General features: G+C 39.7%; 1 protein-coding gene across 4 annotated transcripts; it reads left to right on the forward strand.

Moving 5' to 3' along the window:
• On the forward strand, positions 888-15,474 carry C1D (C1D nuclear receptor corepressor). Of its 4 annotated transcripts, XM_021389966.1 has the most exons (6): positions 888-1,209; positions 4,732-4,864; positions 9,064-9,207; positions 10,508-10,574; positions 11,055-11,110; positions 13,969-15,474. In XM_021389966.1, the coding sequence occupies exons 3-6, from the start codon at positions 9,064-9,066 to the stop codon at positions 14,134-14,136; spliced, it is 435 nt and encodes a 144-aa protein (XP_021245641.1). In that variant the 5' UTR covers positions 888-1,209; positions 4,732-4,864; the 3' UTR covers positions 14,137-15,474. The 4 variants fall into 4 exon arrangements, with proteins under 4 accessions (XP_021245641.1, XP_021245639.1, XP_021245642.1 ...); XM_021389964.1 differs by lacking the exon at positions 4,732-4,864; XM_021389967.1 differs by lacking the exons at positions 888-1,209; positions 4,732-4,864 and adding an exon at positions 9,793-9,924 and having other exon boundaries at positions 9,070-9,207.

An 18,536-nucleotide genomic window follows, 5' to 3' on the forward strand; every position in this document is an offset into this window, starting at 1 on the left:
CTGTTAGCTTCCCTCTCTGGGTACCCAGCCTGTGACACATGAACACAGAGGTCAGAATGCACTGACCACATGGCAAGTGTTCTGTGGGGTTTGTAGACATGTGACATTCTGGAAGTGCAAACTGTTATCTTATTTAGGAGTTCGGGTTACCCTTCAATCTGTTGCATTTCTAAATATTATATACAAAATCTCCTCTGAATCCCCTTTAACATACAGCGCATAACTGTAGTTGTTCTAGGGAGAATAAATGAGATAATTAGGCTGTGTTCTTTAAAAATAAAAACTGGTTACGTAAAGTCAGTGAAACGGGTTCTATTATTGCGCTGACGTATTTGCAGACTTGCATTGCTTTTTCAGCCGGCTTTGGTTGAAACTGAAAACCTCAACATCTAAATCTCCCAGAGGAAAAGGAGATGACAAGATGGAAACCAGCACTACAACTGAAGATCTTCAGATACTCTTCCAGCCAGGGGTAGGCAGAACGACTCGTTTTCAGTTCATATTGATTTAATTAGAATAGACTCCTTCAAGTGGTTAGATATAAACCAGCCAATTAAAAGGAATTTCATTTTTGTGATATTTTACATTACACTGCAGGCCCAGAGAAGTGCGCTGCAGGGCAACGAACCCCAAACATCTAGCCCCGTTCCCCAAATTCCTTCCAGTACTTGAGGGAAGCAGGAGGGGGACCGACTTTATTACACGGTCTGATAGTAAGAGGATAAGGGGGAACGGCTTTAAACTGAAAGAGGGGAGATTTAGGTTAGACGTCAGCTTGAAATCCTTTCCTCAGAGCGCGGTGAACGGCGCCCTCCACACACCGGGCTGCCGCGGTAGGGATCACGCGCGTGCTAACCACGCCCCTTTCCGCCCAATGGCGCCCGCGTGACGTCATCACTGCGCGCCGCAGAAGGCCCCGCCCCTCGTTGCTCGCCCCCTCTCTGCCCGCTTCCCAGCGCGGCGTGGTACGGCGGTCGGGTGTGCTCGTCGGTAGGGCCACGCTGCGGCTGTGGGGCTGGGGAGAGGGAATCGAGGCCTCTCTCCTTTCGGTGTAAGCGTCATCACATCGCTGCGCGTGCCGTAAGGGCTTTCGGAGCCGCCGGGAGCAGCACTGTGGGAGCGTGGGCCTCTAACGCTCAGTCCGTTATCCCGGCCCTGCCAGGTGTGTGTCTGTGACAGAGGAGATGTGGAGGTGACGTTTGCACGAAGGTCAGTATCTCAGCTCTAAATGCTAAAGTTCCATGGCCCGCTGCCTGCAGGATCGGCGAGGTACTTTGTCCGTCACAAAGAGCAGGAGGTGTGGGTTATAAGCTGCCTTGATTCGTGCACGTGCTTATTTCAGATGACACGCACGTGGTCAAGGAACCTGTGTGTGGGCTGAGCCAGCGAGGCTTTCAGGAGGCTGCGAGGCAGCATTAAATAGTCTGCATTGTTCTGTAGTCTCAAACGTGTGCTACTCCCCAGCTTCCTAAAATTGAGCTGTGTGCAGCACTGGTTCTGTTCGTGAACGCAGGTAGGGTGATTAATGCATGACTTTAGTTACTAAATGAATGTGGGCTGTAGGCTTTTCAGCTGAAGTGGAGCCCTGAGGATGGCTGTACCTAGGCAGGTGGTGCTATAGGCATAAAGGTGGGATTCCTGTTAGGAGTCCTGGGTCATGGCAATCTATACTGTTAGTACTAGGATGTAAGGATAGAACACAGCCCTGCTGAAAGTGACCAGGGGGTACTGGCTGATGGCAGCTGGACATAAGCCAGCACTGTGCCCTCGCAGCTCAGAGGGCCAACCATATCCTGGGCTGCACCCAAAGCAGCGCAGCCAGCAGGGTGAGGGAGGGGAGAGCCCCTCTGCACTGTGAGAGCTCACCTAGAGCACTGTGTCCAGATGTGGAGTGCTCAGTACAGGAGAGACATGGAGCTGTTGGAGCGTGTCCAGAGGAAGGCCACAAAAATGATCCCAGGGATGGAACGCCTCCCTGCGAGGACAGGCTGAGAGAGCTGAGGCTGTGCAGCCTGGAGTAGAGAAGGCTCTGAGGTGACATGAGAGCGGCCTGTCAGTGTCTAACGGCGGACTGTAAAAAAGAACGGGACAGACTCTTTAGCAGGGCTTGTTGTGATAGGACAAGGGGAAATGGTTTCAAACTGAAAGAGATGTCAATTGGATGTAAGAAGAAAGTTTTTTACAGCAAGGATCATGAGGCACTGGAACAAGTTGCCAAGAGAAGTGGTGGATGCCCCATCCTTCAAGACATCCAATATCAGGCTGAACCAGGCTCTGAGCATCTGATTGAACTGTAGATGTCCCTGTTCATTGCAGGAGGGTTGGACCAGATGACCTTTAAAGGTCCCTTCCAACTCAACGATGGTGTGGTGGTTCTATAAAATGGTGTTGGAACTCAAGGAGCATCAAGAAATCAGTGCCTGTTGGAAGAAGAGCCTGATTTTCAAAGAGGAGATACAATTTGCACATATAGACCATGGTTAAAATTGTTTGGTATCACTCTTTTCCCTTGACAGAAAGGCAGGTATACATAAAACTTCTAACCTTGAGTTAATAAAAGTAGTCTTCTCTAAAGGCGAATGTGTCCTCTTCCTTACTCTAGGTTGTGGCATCCCCTCTGGAAGCTTAGTTGCTGCTTGGAGCGTTGTGAGGGACTGTAGGGGAAATGCTGAGTTGCAGCCTGAACCAGTGATGGAGCACCTGGTGGGAAGGCAGGGCCAACCCAGGGGAGCTCAGGTGCATGCAGTGTACCTGTGTGACCAGAAGGGGTGGAGCCAGGATCCACCCCTTCCCAGACCTCATTTAAGGGTTGGTGGTGGAGTTAAGGGTATCTTGGAGATCCCTGCTTACCTGAGGCCTTCTAAGGGTAAGCAGCTTTTGTCTTTCATTTCTGCATCTGTAGCTTCTGTACTGGGACTTGTTCTCGTTTGCAGTAGCCTAGGATTGTGCCACCCTGCTCTTAATGCTGTACTTTCCATCACATTGTAGCTTTACAGGGGCTTTTACTTGCAACCTGAACTTTAGGTTATGCTAGTTAAATGGCCTTACTTCTAACGTGCACAAAAATGGAAAGGCGTGATTGTAAAGTAAAATTGGAAGATGTCTGTTACTTAGCTGGTTTTAAAAATACAATAGAGTACTTCAAATCTAAAGTACTTGTATGCTGTTAATCCTGTAGCGGTGTGACCCACACTAAAGAAACCAGTAAGTGCTTAACATGAGGCTGTACTCCAGAACATGAGGAACTGGAACTTGGAAGGGCTTGTTAGATTTCTTGAACTTCCTATCAGAAAGGCAGGCCTTTGAGTAATTTGTGGAAATTCTGCCAACCTTCTGGTAAGCTTATTTCTAATCAGTTCTTCATGTGTGCACACTTGATCTGTTTTTCATATGAAATGCTAGCATTTAGCAAAGGTTGTGTTTCCTTGCTTGTAATAGCGCACTAGGAAACTGTAGGATATATATGAAATATAACGGTGAACAGAGAAAAACTTAAATCAAACCAAAAACAGCGTGCTGGAATAGTGCTGGTCACCATGTTTCCAAGTAGAAGCAGAACCAGAGCTGAAAAAGAAAGCACAGAAAGAAGAAATGAAGGTGATTGAGGGGTAAGAATGAGAGTGAAGCTTGATATTGTTAAACTTAGAACTGATGTCAAGGGGATGTACTACCAGATGAGGAAAGGTCTGAGGTTGTAGACTTTGCTACCTTTGTCTGAGCTTTTCTTTTTCAATAAAACTACTTGCTTTTCTCTGTTCTCCAGGCAGGCTTGCTATGGGGCATCCTCCTGGACCTCCTGGTTCATTTCTGTTTGCTGGCAATTTGGTAGGACAGAACTACTGGATGCTGTCACAAATCGAACAAAAACCCATCAGAATACAGAAATATGTTGTCAAAGAGGATGCAACTCAGTAAACTATACCAGGGGACAGTGGTTTGCTGTACTTCTTAATATTCAGTGCAACCAGAAGTATGAGACTAGTCAAACATTCAAATCTAACATCACTTGAAAGCCTGTCTTGAAATGAGCTGTCCTAACATGGCATGAGGGCTTTTATGAAAGTGTCTCACTAAGAGGTGTTCTGGGCATACACAAAGACAGCTGGTTTTATCATTGTACTTGCTGATGGGAGTACTGACAGGTTTGAGCTGAGCAAGAGCCAGTGTGTATTGGATTTGTTCAGCAGATGAAATGACTTTGTCATCAGCTTTGGAATCTAGCACAGCTGATGACACTGTGCGGAGAATGAAAATGCTTTGGGAATCATGGAGATCAAGTTGAAGGTTTCTGCCCATGTAGATAGGGCAGAAGTGAATAAGGGCCAGGATGAGATACTTGATTTCTCACATTATATCCCCTTGGGCTGAAGTGCAAGTGAGCCTTAAAAATATTATTCCTTTCCTTTAAATTTTGATCTTCCTTTAAGACAGAGTAAAATAAACTTCGTAGATCCTCTGGGGCTGAAGAGATTAAATCTCAGTGGCATCAGCAATAACCTGGTGGCTGCTAACTGTATTGCAGGGCTTTTCTGTGCACACTGCAATACTGCCAGGAGCTTAGCTTTGATGACAAGGTTAAAACTGATTGCTTGGCTGTTACCTATGTATAAGATAATGCAAAGGGTGCATTGGGTAACTGCTGTGGCTTGAGTTGGGATGTTTTTAAGGGGATCAAGAGAAGCCTGCTGCTGCATATTTGGTATTTCATGGTAGGCTTAATTGCTTTTGCAGTGGAAATCCTTCTTGCAAACAAGATTGTGAGTTGGCGTTTGGAGAGTACTCTAACTGTACTTACTAGATGCGTCTCCAGCTGCCCCAAGCTGGCTTGAAAAAACCTCTCTATGGACACAGTGATAACTAGCAGGTAACTAATTACTTGTTATGCAGCAGTAATGCTGAGCAGTCTCTGCCACAGACCAGAGCCTGTGGTACTTACAGCTTTGCAACTATGAAATAAAACGGATATCTCTGTCCAAAATGAAGTGGATTTCTTTGCCCAAAAGAGGTTTGTAATTAAAATTTGTGGTCTCTAGTAGCTTTAAATTTAAGACATTTGTTCCATGTTGCTCTGTTGCTGTACAGCTGCAGCAGCAATCTAATGTTAGAACAGAGCAGACATCTTCTGCTGTGCTCGCGGATCACCTACAGTCACTACAGATTGTGATCGGAACTTGAAATAGAGCCGACAGTGCCATATTTTAGATACTAGCAGAGTTGGTTTGTCATACTGAAGTTGCTAATGCACTTGATTTGAATCTCAAAGCAGCTTGCATACCCTGACTAAAAGTGTTTGGGTTTCTTCTGGTTTTCTATACATAATCTATAGATATCTATGAGAAGGAGGAAAATCTCATCTGATTATTATTAGATGAGTTGTCTGAAAAAAGTAAAAGATCTGAGCTCAATATGAAGACAAGGCCTTCTAGTGCTTAAAAAGGAGGCGAGAACTATCAGGAAGAGCTGAATGAGATGCAATATTAAGCACAATGGCAGATGCTCAATTACTTTTTTTTGTCTTCTGTTTACTTGTTACAAACTACTTCAAATAAATCACTTTTATTCTGAAAATGCAGTTTAAATTGTGGGCGAAAAAAAATGTGTGTGATACTGAGCTTGTTTTAATTCTGTCCTTTGAGGATTCATGTTGCCTTGTTGTTTTATACCTGTAGCTTCCATTACTTTCCCCATGCTGCTTCAGCGAAGTCTCTCATTATGCATCCATGCCCTAATTAGAGTTTGTTTTTCAGTAGAAGAGAGACAGTTTTGGAGTGTGGGTGGGCAGGAGGGAAGGTGGGGTTTGTTTGTTTTTCTTTTTGAGCCACCTGGCAACTGATTTCTGAGGCCTATGTTGGTTTTTGAGCCTAGGGTTAAAAGGGAAACTTGTTCCTGGTAGATTGATGTCATGAAGTCACTCCCCATTTTTCCTCACTTTTTGTTTGCTTTGATGTCCTCAATCAAAGCTGGCCTTTTCTATTTTGTAGTTATGGGTTGTGAACTTTCCTTTGTGTTCTCAAAATTAATGGTCTTATAAAGTAGTGTCATCGCACAACCACAGATTATATGTTCTGCATTGTGTTATTGTTTGCTAATGAAAATACTTTCTTATCCTTGTTTTCCCCAGTATTCACATTTGATCAGGGAATATTTTTGTATCTTCACTTATCTGAATATTTGTAGTATTCTTAATTTTTTTAAGTTGGATCTCAGTGGGAAATAAAATACAGTTGAAAGTCAACAAATCCAACAAAGGAAACCTGTGTAGTAAATGTCCATTGCAGGAACTGAACTTCTGCTTGTTCAAAATACATAGGGAAACACTTGGAGAACTTTGAGGAAATCTTGTTTGTGGTTTAATAACTGAAACTGAACTATTGAGGGCAGTATAACCTTTAGGCATATTGACAGAGTCACTGATATGGTCTCTATTCCTCCCATTCTTGCCTCTGTCATTCAGCAGGTGTGACTCTGTGGTGTGTGTGTTGATTTTGGCAGAGTTCTGTGGAGTTTCCGCTGTACATGTTTTCTAATGCAGTGTAAGTTTGTTCTTGTTGATTTAATACTATCAAAACTATTGTAGGCTGTTGACTGCTGCCTTATTGTTGGCATGTGCCAACACCGTAACATATCCTGCTCAGAGATTAGTAATGCTGAAACAACAGTCTAATGAAAAGAGAGAGGTCTCTACACAGCAGGAGGAGGAACTTGCTCTAGTTCCTGCTGAGCAGCAAACACAAATTCAACGCGTTCTCCCATCTCACATTCTCAGTAGAAGGAGCAGACATAGGCTGAGTGCCCTACCCTTCACTGCTTATATGCAGCCTTGTTCTTATGATGGCTGACACTTTTTTTTTCCCTTTCCTTGCTAATTGAGTGGCAAGTAAATACCTCATATTATGAGGGCAGTTCTTTCTGGTTCATGAGCAATTGTAGAAGAACTTACTTTGAACTGTGTCTCTTCGTTCCTACTATCTTCATATTCTTTGCCTCATTGTTTAGGTTTTCCTTGGGATATTGAGAGGAATGTAATGTACGTTCTAGTGACTGCTTGTCCATGAGACTGTGGTGAAATAGCTTGAATTCTTGTTGATTGGTAACGTGCTCCTGCTGTAGGAGTTTTGCTGGTTTTTCTTTCTGCAGTTGCTGGTTGCCCTGATAAAGAGAGAGAGAAAAGTTGGGATTTGTCAGTGTGTTTATGCACATCCATAAAATTAAGACCATAGTAGACAAATTATTGTAGGCAATGGTGAACCCTGTTTTTGATCGTTGGCTTGGATTACACTTCTCTCCTTGTGTAAGTATAGTAAATGTGTGCTGACAGACATCTCCTAACCAGGCTTAACTGTATTAACAGCTGGCAAAATTTAGTTTCTTCCGTAGCTTTGAATATTTTCTGTGTTGTATTATAATATTTCCAGATAGCTGGTGGTCTCTCAATCAGCCTAAGAAGGGTGATAAGAAGGTAACACAAGTAGCCGGGACAGAATGAAACGCAAACAATGCTATCATAAGGGAGAGAAATAATTGTATAGCTATTTTCTTTTCTGCAGGCAGTGTTTTGTAGATTCAGTTTAGCTTTCTTGCTTAGGTATGCTGCAGGTGACTGAGTTGGTATTTAGATGGTTTGAGTTACATGCTTGCGGTAAGGAGGGGACCTTCATTGTATAGTAACACATCTCTGACCAAGATGAAAAGTCATCTGAGTAGGATTGTAATTCTAAACTATGTAAATAAAAGCAATGGAAACGGGCTTGTTAACTGGCTTTTTGTGTTTTCTGGAATTGCACTGGTGTGGCTAAAAACTGGAGTTTCAGGGAAACCTGAGGAAAATAGTGCCACGGTGTTGTTCCTCCCAGTCTTCATCCAGCTTGACCTCCAGGAGACAATATAAATAAAAAGAAAGCTCTCTGACACAAACTATGCTCTTGCCTGGAAAAGGGAAAGATCAGATCTCTATCTAAAACAAACAGCAGTGATGTGACAGCTGTTTGCTGTTTCCTTGCAGTTCGTGCTGGCTGCATGGCTCGGTGTTCAGAGATCAAACTTTACAAGTGTGGTTTCTCCAACTAGTGCTCCCACTTTCTGTACTCAGCAGCTGGGAGTGCGATTCTCATGCTGACCCCAAGCAGAAGGGACTGCAGTGATCCAGATGCTCCCCGTGTTCTTGATGCAGCCCTACGAGTTGGTAGGGAAGTGCTGTATTTCTTCTCAAAACATTCCAAAAAATTGTTGCTCAATCAGTAGAAGCTGTAGAATGACACAGCTTGAAGTAACATCAGCTCTCCAAGATAATGTGTTTTATGATTAGAGAGAATTAAAGATCTTGATTGTAAGCCAGCGGCCAGATGGCTTGGCAGTAGCCATACCTTGTTACAGCGAATGCTGGGATCAAAACTAGAGTGCTCTGGAATTGTTCACATCTTTGCTGATCTCACAGTTGCTTTGCATAGATGTGTCTGCAAGATTTGCAGAGTATTCTGAAATCAAAATCAGCTCAGCTTCATTACTGGTAGGAGTTATATCGCAGATTAAAGTGGCCAACAGAGAATTCAGAGAACTGGATACAGAGTTCACAGGAAGCATTTCTTGGATCAATTCCTAAATTTAAGATTGAAAGACGTACCTGACCTGACATAACTGGTGCTGCATAACCACTCTAAAGCTGAAGTAATGTCTGTTCCTAGGATGGGCTGAAGCCAGATCCCTAATTTTTGTGTGCGCGCTTGGTATAGCTCTTTATGTACTGTGATTTACTAGATGTTTAGAGCACTTTTAAGCAAGCAAATAATTTCCTTCTGTCACAGACCATAAAAGTTAAATACTGATTTGGGACTGGTACAAGAATAGGTATCACTTGTAATTCTCCTTCATGCTGTTCTGCACAGCAGTTAGGAGATATCCCTGGAACTATAGGATCTTTAACTGTGTCACTACTGATGCTGATTGCTGGAACTCTTCAGGAGAAGGCGCTTGTTAAAACATTTAATGAATAAATGCTCACGCTTTCTATTTTAAATTAGTCTTTTGAATCTGTAGAGAGTGTTGCTCATTCTGCTTCTTCTCCAGATGGAAATGTCAGAAGATATTAATGCAGAAGAATATCCCACTGAAATTCATGATTATCTTGCAACATTTGAGAAATCTCTTACATCAGTAGACGAGATGTTGAAGACAATGATGTCAGTTTCTAGAAGCGAGCTTCTCCAGAAGGTAAATCATCTTTCTCTTGATAGCCTTGCTGTTATTAATACAGGGTCTGTTTGGCTAACCACTGCACAGAGAAATAACAAATATTACGCTTCCTACCTCTCACACATAGTATTTGAAACATTTGTGAGATATTCAGATAATGTTATGAGCTAAGCAATGAAGTGTATGTTCTTTGAAGGCAGAAAGTGATGATTGTACCAGCGAATCATTGAGATAATGGGCATTCTACCCTACTTTTGGCCTTCCCAAAAGCACATGCGGAGTGCTCTTCCTGAGCAGAGAGCTTGTGCAAAGTTGTCCGTGGCCTTTAAACAAGAAACATCATGGAACTTGGTTAAGATAGAAGGATGTAAAGATGAATTGACAACACTGAGAATTGATCTCCTGATGACTTGCAGAATCCGGTCCCTGAAAACCTATATTGTCTTCTCTAGCTGTGTTACAAGCGCAAGTCTGTAAAGTCTGTGTGTGTTTTCTTGTGTTTTTTTTTTCCTTGGAATATAAAGGCAGCAAAGTACTGCCTGAAGACCTCATACAAGACTGTCTTTTAACATTTAAAACCTAACATGTATTTTCTTTCTTTAGGGCAAGGAAAAGCTAACACAAGGGAACATTTTTATCCTCTGAGGATTTCTAACATAAATGAGTTATGAAGAAAACAGTCTTGACAACACCGATCTTTGGACAGTATCCATGTTAGAACTAGTGAGCTATACGGTGATCTTATCAGAGTTTCTGGAAATCCTATAGGACTAAACCAATAAATTGACTTTGACAGTTGAGGGGGGAAAAAAGCTCATTACCTTTTTTCTTCCTTTGCTGTGCAGCCCAAAGTGTTCTAGCATGCATCAAATGCAGTCTAACATATAGCATTAATGTTCATCGGTTGTTGGTAGCACGCTCACATCTGAGGATCAGTAATCCTGAGGCATTCTTTCTTTTCTTCCAGTGATAGCAGCAACTGTTTTGACTCTGTTTTTTGTGGAAAAATAGGGTCTTTTTTCCTCACTGTGGGAACAATAGTCGAAGAGCTGCACACTAAGAGACTTTGTTATTTTGGCCATATGGTACTGTGGCATTTAAGATCAAACTGGGAAAATGAGGTGAATGTTTGGAGAGGAGGGAATGGTCCTGTGGTGGCAGGAAAATACAGGCTTTGTCTTAGTGAACCTGTGCTGTAAAAACATGCTAATTTAGTATGTGTCTATGAATGCATTAATCCACAGTTTTAAAATAGGCTCATGACTGAAATCTGTGCACATCTTAAAGTGTGTAAATGACTTTTATTTTTTCATTCTAGTTAGAGCCTCTTGAGCAAGCGAAACTGGATTTGGTTTCTGCGTACACGTTGAATTCAATGTTCTGGGGTAAGTATGTGATAGGAGGACAACATTGAATTGATCACCATCTGAATGCTTTGTAGACAACTGCAAACATCAAATATCTGTATTTCATTGCCAAGTAGATAAAAACTCATGAATAACTCTAAGGACTCAATTTATTGCTAACCTTAAGGTAATGATGTTGATAACTACAAAAGCTGGCTTTGTACATGCCTGAGGATCTTTTGGTTTTTTCTTTTTTTTTTTTGCAACCTTTTCTGTCCTTCTTAAAAGGGCAAAGTTTAACTGCATTATGTATTTTATGTATGTATTTTATATATTTATTATATATATGTATTTTTAACAGCAATATTTGATGGCAGTATTGCATCAGATACTCAACCAGGTGGTTAAACCCCATGGTTAATAGTTCTATGTGGAAATTACAGTTTTCCTATATGACTGGTTAATTGGGCACAAAGTCATCACTGCCATTCATATCAAAAACACGTTTTCTTCTTGTAGTATACTTGGCTACTCAGGGAATCAATCCAAAGGAACATCCAGTGAAACAGGAACTGGTAAGATTCTTACACTGCATGCTTTGAATACTTTACTTTCCCAGGACCATTAACTCATAGAAGTAGATATATATTTATATCTACTTTGAAAATCGGTGTATTGCCATAATAGTGCACATATGCTACATAGTGCTATATAATTGCCTGTTAGTATGCCCTGCTGGGTTTTCTAAATTAAGAAATTTGTATTTTTAGTTCCAAACAGTGCAGTTTAAAGTATCATTTGTAGAGCCTGCTGAAATAAGAAAAAACAAGATGAATAATGTCATCTTATCTATCTTTTTCTCCACCTTTGTTTTGAGAATGGAATAGCTTAATGGAATAGCTTTTCACTTGAATCTGTTAAATGGAAAAATGTTACACGTCTGATGATAATTTATAACTTCCAGTATGGCATTTTTTTTTCTTAGGAATACTTGGAATCATGTTAATCTCTAAGGCTGCCTTTTCTTACTTTTGTGTGACTCTGAAAGCGTAGTGTGGTTGATTTACTAGCAAAGACGGGAAAGAGCCCCCTCTTCCTCCAAGTCCTCCATTAATTCATTTTCTCAGCAGTAAAGAATCCAGTTCAGCAACAAAGCTAAAAGCTTTTTTGGCACCAGTTGTATGTGTATTGTCCAGTAATTCTGCATTAGTGACATATTTACAGCCTATAATAAATCTTTTAGGTTTGTCTTTATATTCCATTTGGATGCATGGCTACAGTATAGAAGGCATGGTATCTTGAAAATTCTGCTGACTTAAAATATCAAATCATTTAGCTTAAAGAAAAAAATAGGATTCAAAACTTATAGCTATCCTTTTTAATTCCTCTATAAATGAAAACATTAAATCTAGGCAATCATAATATACTTAGCTTAAATGTAATCCTTAGGTAACTGGAGCAATAGAAGATAGGACTGAAAGATGTGGAAAGCTAGCCTGAATAACAAGAATCCTTCTATTTTTAATTTTCTGAGGTTTTCAGTAGTCTAGACTGTATGGTATTAAAAGATGGCTCAGTTAATATTTCATGAACTTCCAGTTTCTTGTTCCTCCTATATTATATAGCATCTGAATATTGTGTTAATTTAGTTATACTAAAAATAAATTGTATCTCTTCTACCGTGGATATTTTATGCTGGTACTTTTACTTTACAATTGCCAGTCATTTTAGATCTGAAGAATGAGTGACTTATCGTAGGCTGGATTCTTATCATGTCTCTTTCCAGGTATCAAGGCAAATGAATGTACTTTCCTTCCTTCCAAGAGCATTGTGATGTTCTTATTCATGTAGAAAGGGAATAAAAAGACTGCTCTGTCACAATTGTTTTCTTTCTAAGATTGCTCCTTCTGTATATACAGGGAGTACACTGGAATTCAAATGATATTAATAAAAACTCACATTCAAGCTATCAAAGCTCATTTTTTTTAACGTTTTGGTATTTGTCAACTACTGCTTCTCATGTTGATATATGTAGGCTTGCCACTTGTTCTCATTAATTATCTCAGTCACCAAAGAGTTACTGCAGTCTGTCATGATTTCAGACCCTGTAAAGCACTCTTCATTAAGGCTGCATTTTTGATATGGAAAGATTGCCTTTTTTTTTTTTTGACAAATCAGTTGCTTGTAAGGGTCAGTGAAGAACTAAAAATCAGTTTGGTAGTGTAGGTCCTTTGTAACTTGTGTTTCAGATTCAAAAAGCTGCCAGTAGTTTTGTGGGTGAGGTAATACCAGCATGTTTTTAGTTACCAGTATCCATAAATGCTCTGTTAGTTCACTCTTGCAATTCATGCATCAGGTAAAGCACTATATATGTGCATCACACATGCATGCATTGCTGTTGTTTATTGTATGTAGTAAAGCAACACCTGAAGGCCCTACAGTTCGAGGCCATGTTGGGCTAAATATCTAGACGTGACATCTACGAGCAGAACTTCTTCGTATTTTCTGGAATTACTGCAAGTGTCCTCAATAAGTGAAGAGAAGCAGGCACTTAACAGAAGGTGATTCCCATCTTAGAGGGTTTACACTCTCAAAGTAATTTTCTTTGTTGATTGTAGAACTGGCTGCGGGTGAGCATGCACGTAAATGAGATTGTTAAACTGGTGGTGATCTGCAGGTGGGGCTGAATCAAAGATCAAAGCCATGCTGTGTTCAATAAGACATGAGGCACTCAGTGACTATGGTAGGCAAAGATGACAAGAAAGAAGTATTCCCTCTCTTTAGAGAATGACAGTGGAAACAAACTTTTAATTGTTTATGGTCATTAAAGGAAACCTCTAGTACAGCTGAAAATTTGTCAGGCTGCTTTGAATATGTCAAGGGGGACTTAGCAATGAACCATTTCAGGGTCTTGTATAGTTGCATGTTTAATACTTGTAACTTCTTTACTTTTGTGTAAGATGCTTTATGCTGCTTTCTTCTTCCTCCTTTTCTTCTCCACGTTCCTCTCTTTCGTAGACAGTAAGTAGTGCAATTTTATAAATACATCATATCTAAATATTAATTTTGCCATCTTTACTTAGGCCAAACTCCAGGCTGCGTTCAGCATTTTTTTAGCAACATTAAATACAATTCTGTTGTCTCACTGTAAATTTGTAGGACTTCATGTTCCTTTGGTGATGGATGTCATGCAAATATTAGTATGGTAGGTACCTGTGATGGAAAATCTGCTAAAAGGGAAGCCTTAAATTTGTGAAGAGCCTGATATGCATGTAGAAGATGCTATTTTTCTGTGTGTTTTAGAAAGGTACCATGTGGAGTGCTCCTACTCATTGATTTTACTTTAGTAGTAATCTTGGATGAATGGTTTGGAGGGGAGAAAAAAAACAGCACAAAAAAACCCTCATATACATGTGTTTTCTTTTTTCCCTAGGAGAGAATAAGAACGTACATGAACAAGGTCAAAGAAATAGCAGACAAGAAAAAGGCATCCAAACTTGATAAAGGAGCAGCTTCTAGATTTGTAAGAAATGCACTCTGGGAAGCAAACCCTGAAAATGACCAAACTCCTGCTAAAGCAAAAAAGAGAAAGATGAACTAACCTTTTCCCCCTTACATTATCAGAGACGCCTAGAATCATCAAAATGTGTTTTTTGCTCTGTATGAGTCTCACAGAAGTGCTGTACAGCAACACCTTGATTAAGTTATACTTAAGAATTTTGCAGGATTGTATTTTGTCCAAGAAGCTTCTCACTGAGGTAGCTATGCACTGAGGTTTAAAAAAAAAAAAAAAATTGTATGTTTATCTGAAAGTGCCATGTGATGCTCCAGAGGTAATATTTCATTATTAAAATGATAATGCCCTGATATATATTGTTAGTAATAGATACTAGTGTTGTTTTGATTATAACGCCTAAGAATTATTTTTTCTACTTATAAACGATTTTACAGTTTTTGTATGTACTTAATCTTTTGAATATTAAAAGGGTCTCAAACAATGCTGTCCAGTTTGTGGTGTTTATGTAAAACGCATGTTTGCTTTCTCATTATGCCATTGTGTGAGTTCTTGTGTTCAGAGAGTATTGTAGGGTTTTTTCACTATATTAAACTGTTGTGTTCTCAGCTTCTGGAATTGAATATATGCTATATTCCCTTACTTTTGTGGCTTCTGAAGAAGCAGAGGTTCAAGGGCTACAAGCAAGAAGCCTGAATTCCACTTCAAGCCTTTGTGTTTAATCATTGCATGAAGGGGGGCAACACAACAAAAACAGCCCAAATGAGCACTTTGTAGGGCCTGAACAAAGCAGGCAGGGGACAGCAAACAGGAAACAGCACATGCAGGAGCTTGATTGGAATTTTGGCTCTAGCGTGCATCTCCTACTGCTGACTCAGGTAAATGTGCTGTGAGGTGGTAGGAGTGTGGTGGTTGGTTGCTATTTCTCAGATCTTTATTCTCTGGTATGCTTCAAACTACTGCTCTGCCTTGCAAAGTAGTCTGTTCCCCTCAAGTGTGAAGCTTACTTGTTTAGGGGAGGGTACATTAATTTCTTTAGGAAAACCTAAGAATTTCATTTTTCAGTAAACTACAGAGCAAAACTCAATTGTTAGTCCAAAAGCTGCTTAAGAACTAGTGGTAAGCTAATTTTGAAAGACAAATAAGCAATTTAATTCACCAAAAGGCCATTTGAGTAGCGTGAAAGGCTAAATGATCAAAAATAAATCCAGTACCCCTATTATAGTATAGTACTGCAAGCTGAATGATTTACAATGGATGGATATTGTCATCAGCATTATCTTGCATCATGCAGTGCAGAACATGGATTAATTTCAGTGAGTGCTAAAACGAAGTTTCTCTTGTCATTGACTTCCTAAAAATAAATATTTGAAAATAAAATAATTGTCAAGTTTAATAAACTCAATTGTTGTTTATCTCTGGAAATGTTTTCAGTGACTGGTATGAATTCAAAGGTTTTTGTGATAAACTCTGAACAAACAAGAATTCCTTCAATCCAGTTAAAGCAAGCCAGCGAAGGAGAACTTGTTTGTACAGATGCTGATGCTGGTACCTAACTTTGCTGCCTCAGATCTACAGGACGACTTGTGAACATACACATCAAAAGCACAAAAACTTTTGCCAGCTAAAAGGTAAGATGAGTATGGTTTATTTCTATAATAATGTCACAGTTGGGCAAAACAGAAGAACAGTTAGACTCGTGAGTCTTTTTCTTGTGATTAAGGTTAAAATGGTGAAAGACTCAAAGTGTGTGGTTCACCGCAGGCAGCAGGTGTCATACAAAGCAGTTCTTGATGTGTTCAGTAGGTTTGGACAGTTCATTTGGAAATCTGTGTGTCCTGTCTTGTACCCCCACCTTGAACTTGACACTGTAAAGAGTATCTGTAGAATATTATAACCAGACCGGTGAACTTTGTATCAGTGTAGATGTTTTCACATGCGAAGGTTTAAAACATTAGTCTCAAAACCAGTATAATTTAAAGAACAGGTGTCCTTTGAACTAGTTAGTAAGACAATAGGATATAAGTGGTCTGAAGTGGCAGAAGCTACAAGTGCTTTAATGCAGAGACCTTTGAGGAGATAATGTCTTACACTTTGGCACACTTTGTCTGGAGGAAACAGGTAGATCAGCTTCTATTTATGTGCAGTACTGTTAATTAAAAGGGAACTGAAGGACATTTCCATTACACGGCTTTCCTCTTAAGCTTTAATTATAGCTTTTGTTTTAAAAGGTTAATTTCTGAAAAAGGTCATAATTCAGTGTCCAGTAAAGTACACAGCTTTTATTGGTAAATGTTTAAACAAGAATAGCAAGGATATTAGTGAAGAGTTACTGAAGTAGAAATCCATCTGGTATAATTAATTATATACACATAGTTGACATTTGTGATAGGGAAGTTTATATACGTGTAGCAAATGCAACTTTGTAAATGCTTAAGGCTTGTTTGGCTGTTCTGATGACAAAACCTGGGTTTGTGGCTTTTCTAATGACTCCAATAAATACCCCCAAAACTGAGGAGGATCACCATGTGTCTGTTGCTGACTCTCAGCCTATTAGCAACTTGACATCTCCCCACTATACCTTGGTTCTGCTCCTAGAAAATACCTGTCTTTCTCTAAGACAGAGTTTACTGTGACTGCAAACAAACGAGGATGCTTACTACAGCTTTGATTTGCACTCTTCTAAATGCTAGTTGTGAGTTAGGAAGTCAGCGTATCACTCATGTTCATTTCTATTCCTTCAGTATTTTTATTATTTGAGAACTGCATCCTCAAGAGGGGATATTTTATTATGTCATCCTAATTTCTCTTGGTCTTGAAAATCAATACTAGCATAAAGTCTTGTCAGAAAGTATTAACGTTCCTGTTTCATTGGAAATCTCACAACATAGTTATCTGGAATGATAAAAGCTAAAGAAGGATCAAGTTACCTTGGAAACTTACTATATAAATATTTAGTATTAAATACAATAAGAAAAGAACTGTCTTGGAATTCAGAGGGACACCAAAATCCATTTTTTAAACTGTAGAGATGGGACCATTTCAAATGTAATGAAAAACCTGTTTCCATATCTAAATAGGAGGCATTACTCTTTTACTTTCGAAGTGACCTATGTAACTTGACATACTTTGGCCAGGAGCTGATGAAGACCTGTTTCTGCAATCCCAGGAGAAGAGACCTCATCTCATCATAAAGGCAGAGAGTGGCAACAGGAGGGCTTTTAGGAGTTGAGAGCAGCAAACTCCAATCTGTACCTGGAAGCACAAGTGGAGGTCCATTGGTGTTAGTGATGTATGGCAGAGTTCCTTCTGGCAAGATCTCCCTGAAATTTTTATTTACACAGATTCTCTTCTACTGAAAGCAACTGCAAAACTCCCTCATACCTTGAAAAAACATCCCCTGATCTTCATAATCACAACCTGATATGTGCCAAATTAGTTACCAAAATGAAACAGCTTTTGAATGGAATGTCATTTCTTTCTTTCATCACACATGGCTGGCTAGTAATGTATAGCTGCTTTGGACAGTTAAAGTGTAAGGGAATAACAGCATACCATTTTTAGGCAAATTGGATGTTGAAAAAAATTAACACCAGCTAACATCTGAGTGATATGCAAAATCAGAATATAATCAGAGAAAAATCATGAGATTTTGCAAAGGTGCTCTGCTTCTTCTGCAAAGTAAGTCTGTCAAACTTCAAAGAAGTGTTCCAGTTCAAAATAATTGAAACTGACTGCACCTCAAGTGGGTACAGTTGTTGTCTTTTTTATAAACTTAGACGTGAAGATGTCAAAATAGGGCATTTGTTTAAAAAAAAAAAAAGTATGATTCTCAGTTAAAAATTTACTTGGCAGTGCTTAGAGAATAACGCATTGGGCTACAGTAATTTAAGAGAAATAAGTAAATAAAGCAGTTCATCATTTTAGAATCAGCTATTGCATTCTAGGAAAAAATATGTTCATGTTCTGCAGTATGACACCATCATTTTTGCTTGCTTGTTTGAGTGCTATTCCTTGCATTGAGCTCCAGAGAGTCTACATGAATGCATTTGTTTTGCAGATCATCTTATCATCCTTAGCGTTAACTTTTTTAATTTAATAATTCTTGCATTCCAATATGATGCGCTTGTAATATTTTACTAATATTCCTTACAACTTGCCTTTTTGCTGACTTTTATCCTTCTTTGCAGAATTACAGCTCTGTGGAATGTGTAGTGGTGGTGATCTAAGAAGCAGACCTTGAACAACTCAGTTTTCATCGGCTGCACCAAAGGGAAAAGAGAGAAAGCTTGTTTTTACTACTAAGCTGAGTGAATATGGTGTGGAAATCTTGTAATGGCAAAGTATCAATTTTGTAAAGTGATATATTTCAGAGGGGATACTAAATTTGACTGTGAATAAAAAGCTTTATAAATGGAACATTTAAGAGGCTTTTACTTTTCAGTGTAAGGTTGCCTTGACGTGCATCATTTCAATTTGGCAGTCCC

This window comes from Numida meleagris, chromosome 3, assembly GCF_002078875.1.
Source record: "Numida meleagris isolate 19003 breed g44 Domestic line chromosome 3, NumMel1.0, whole genome shotgun sequence".
NCBI lineage: Eukaryota > Metazoa > Chordata > Aves > Galliformes > Numididae > Numida > Numida meleagris.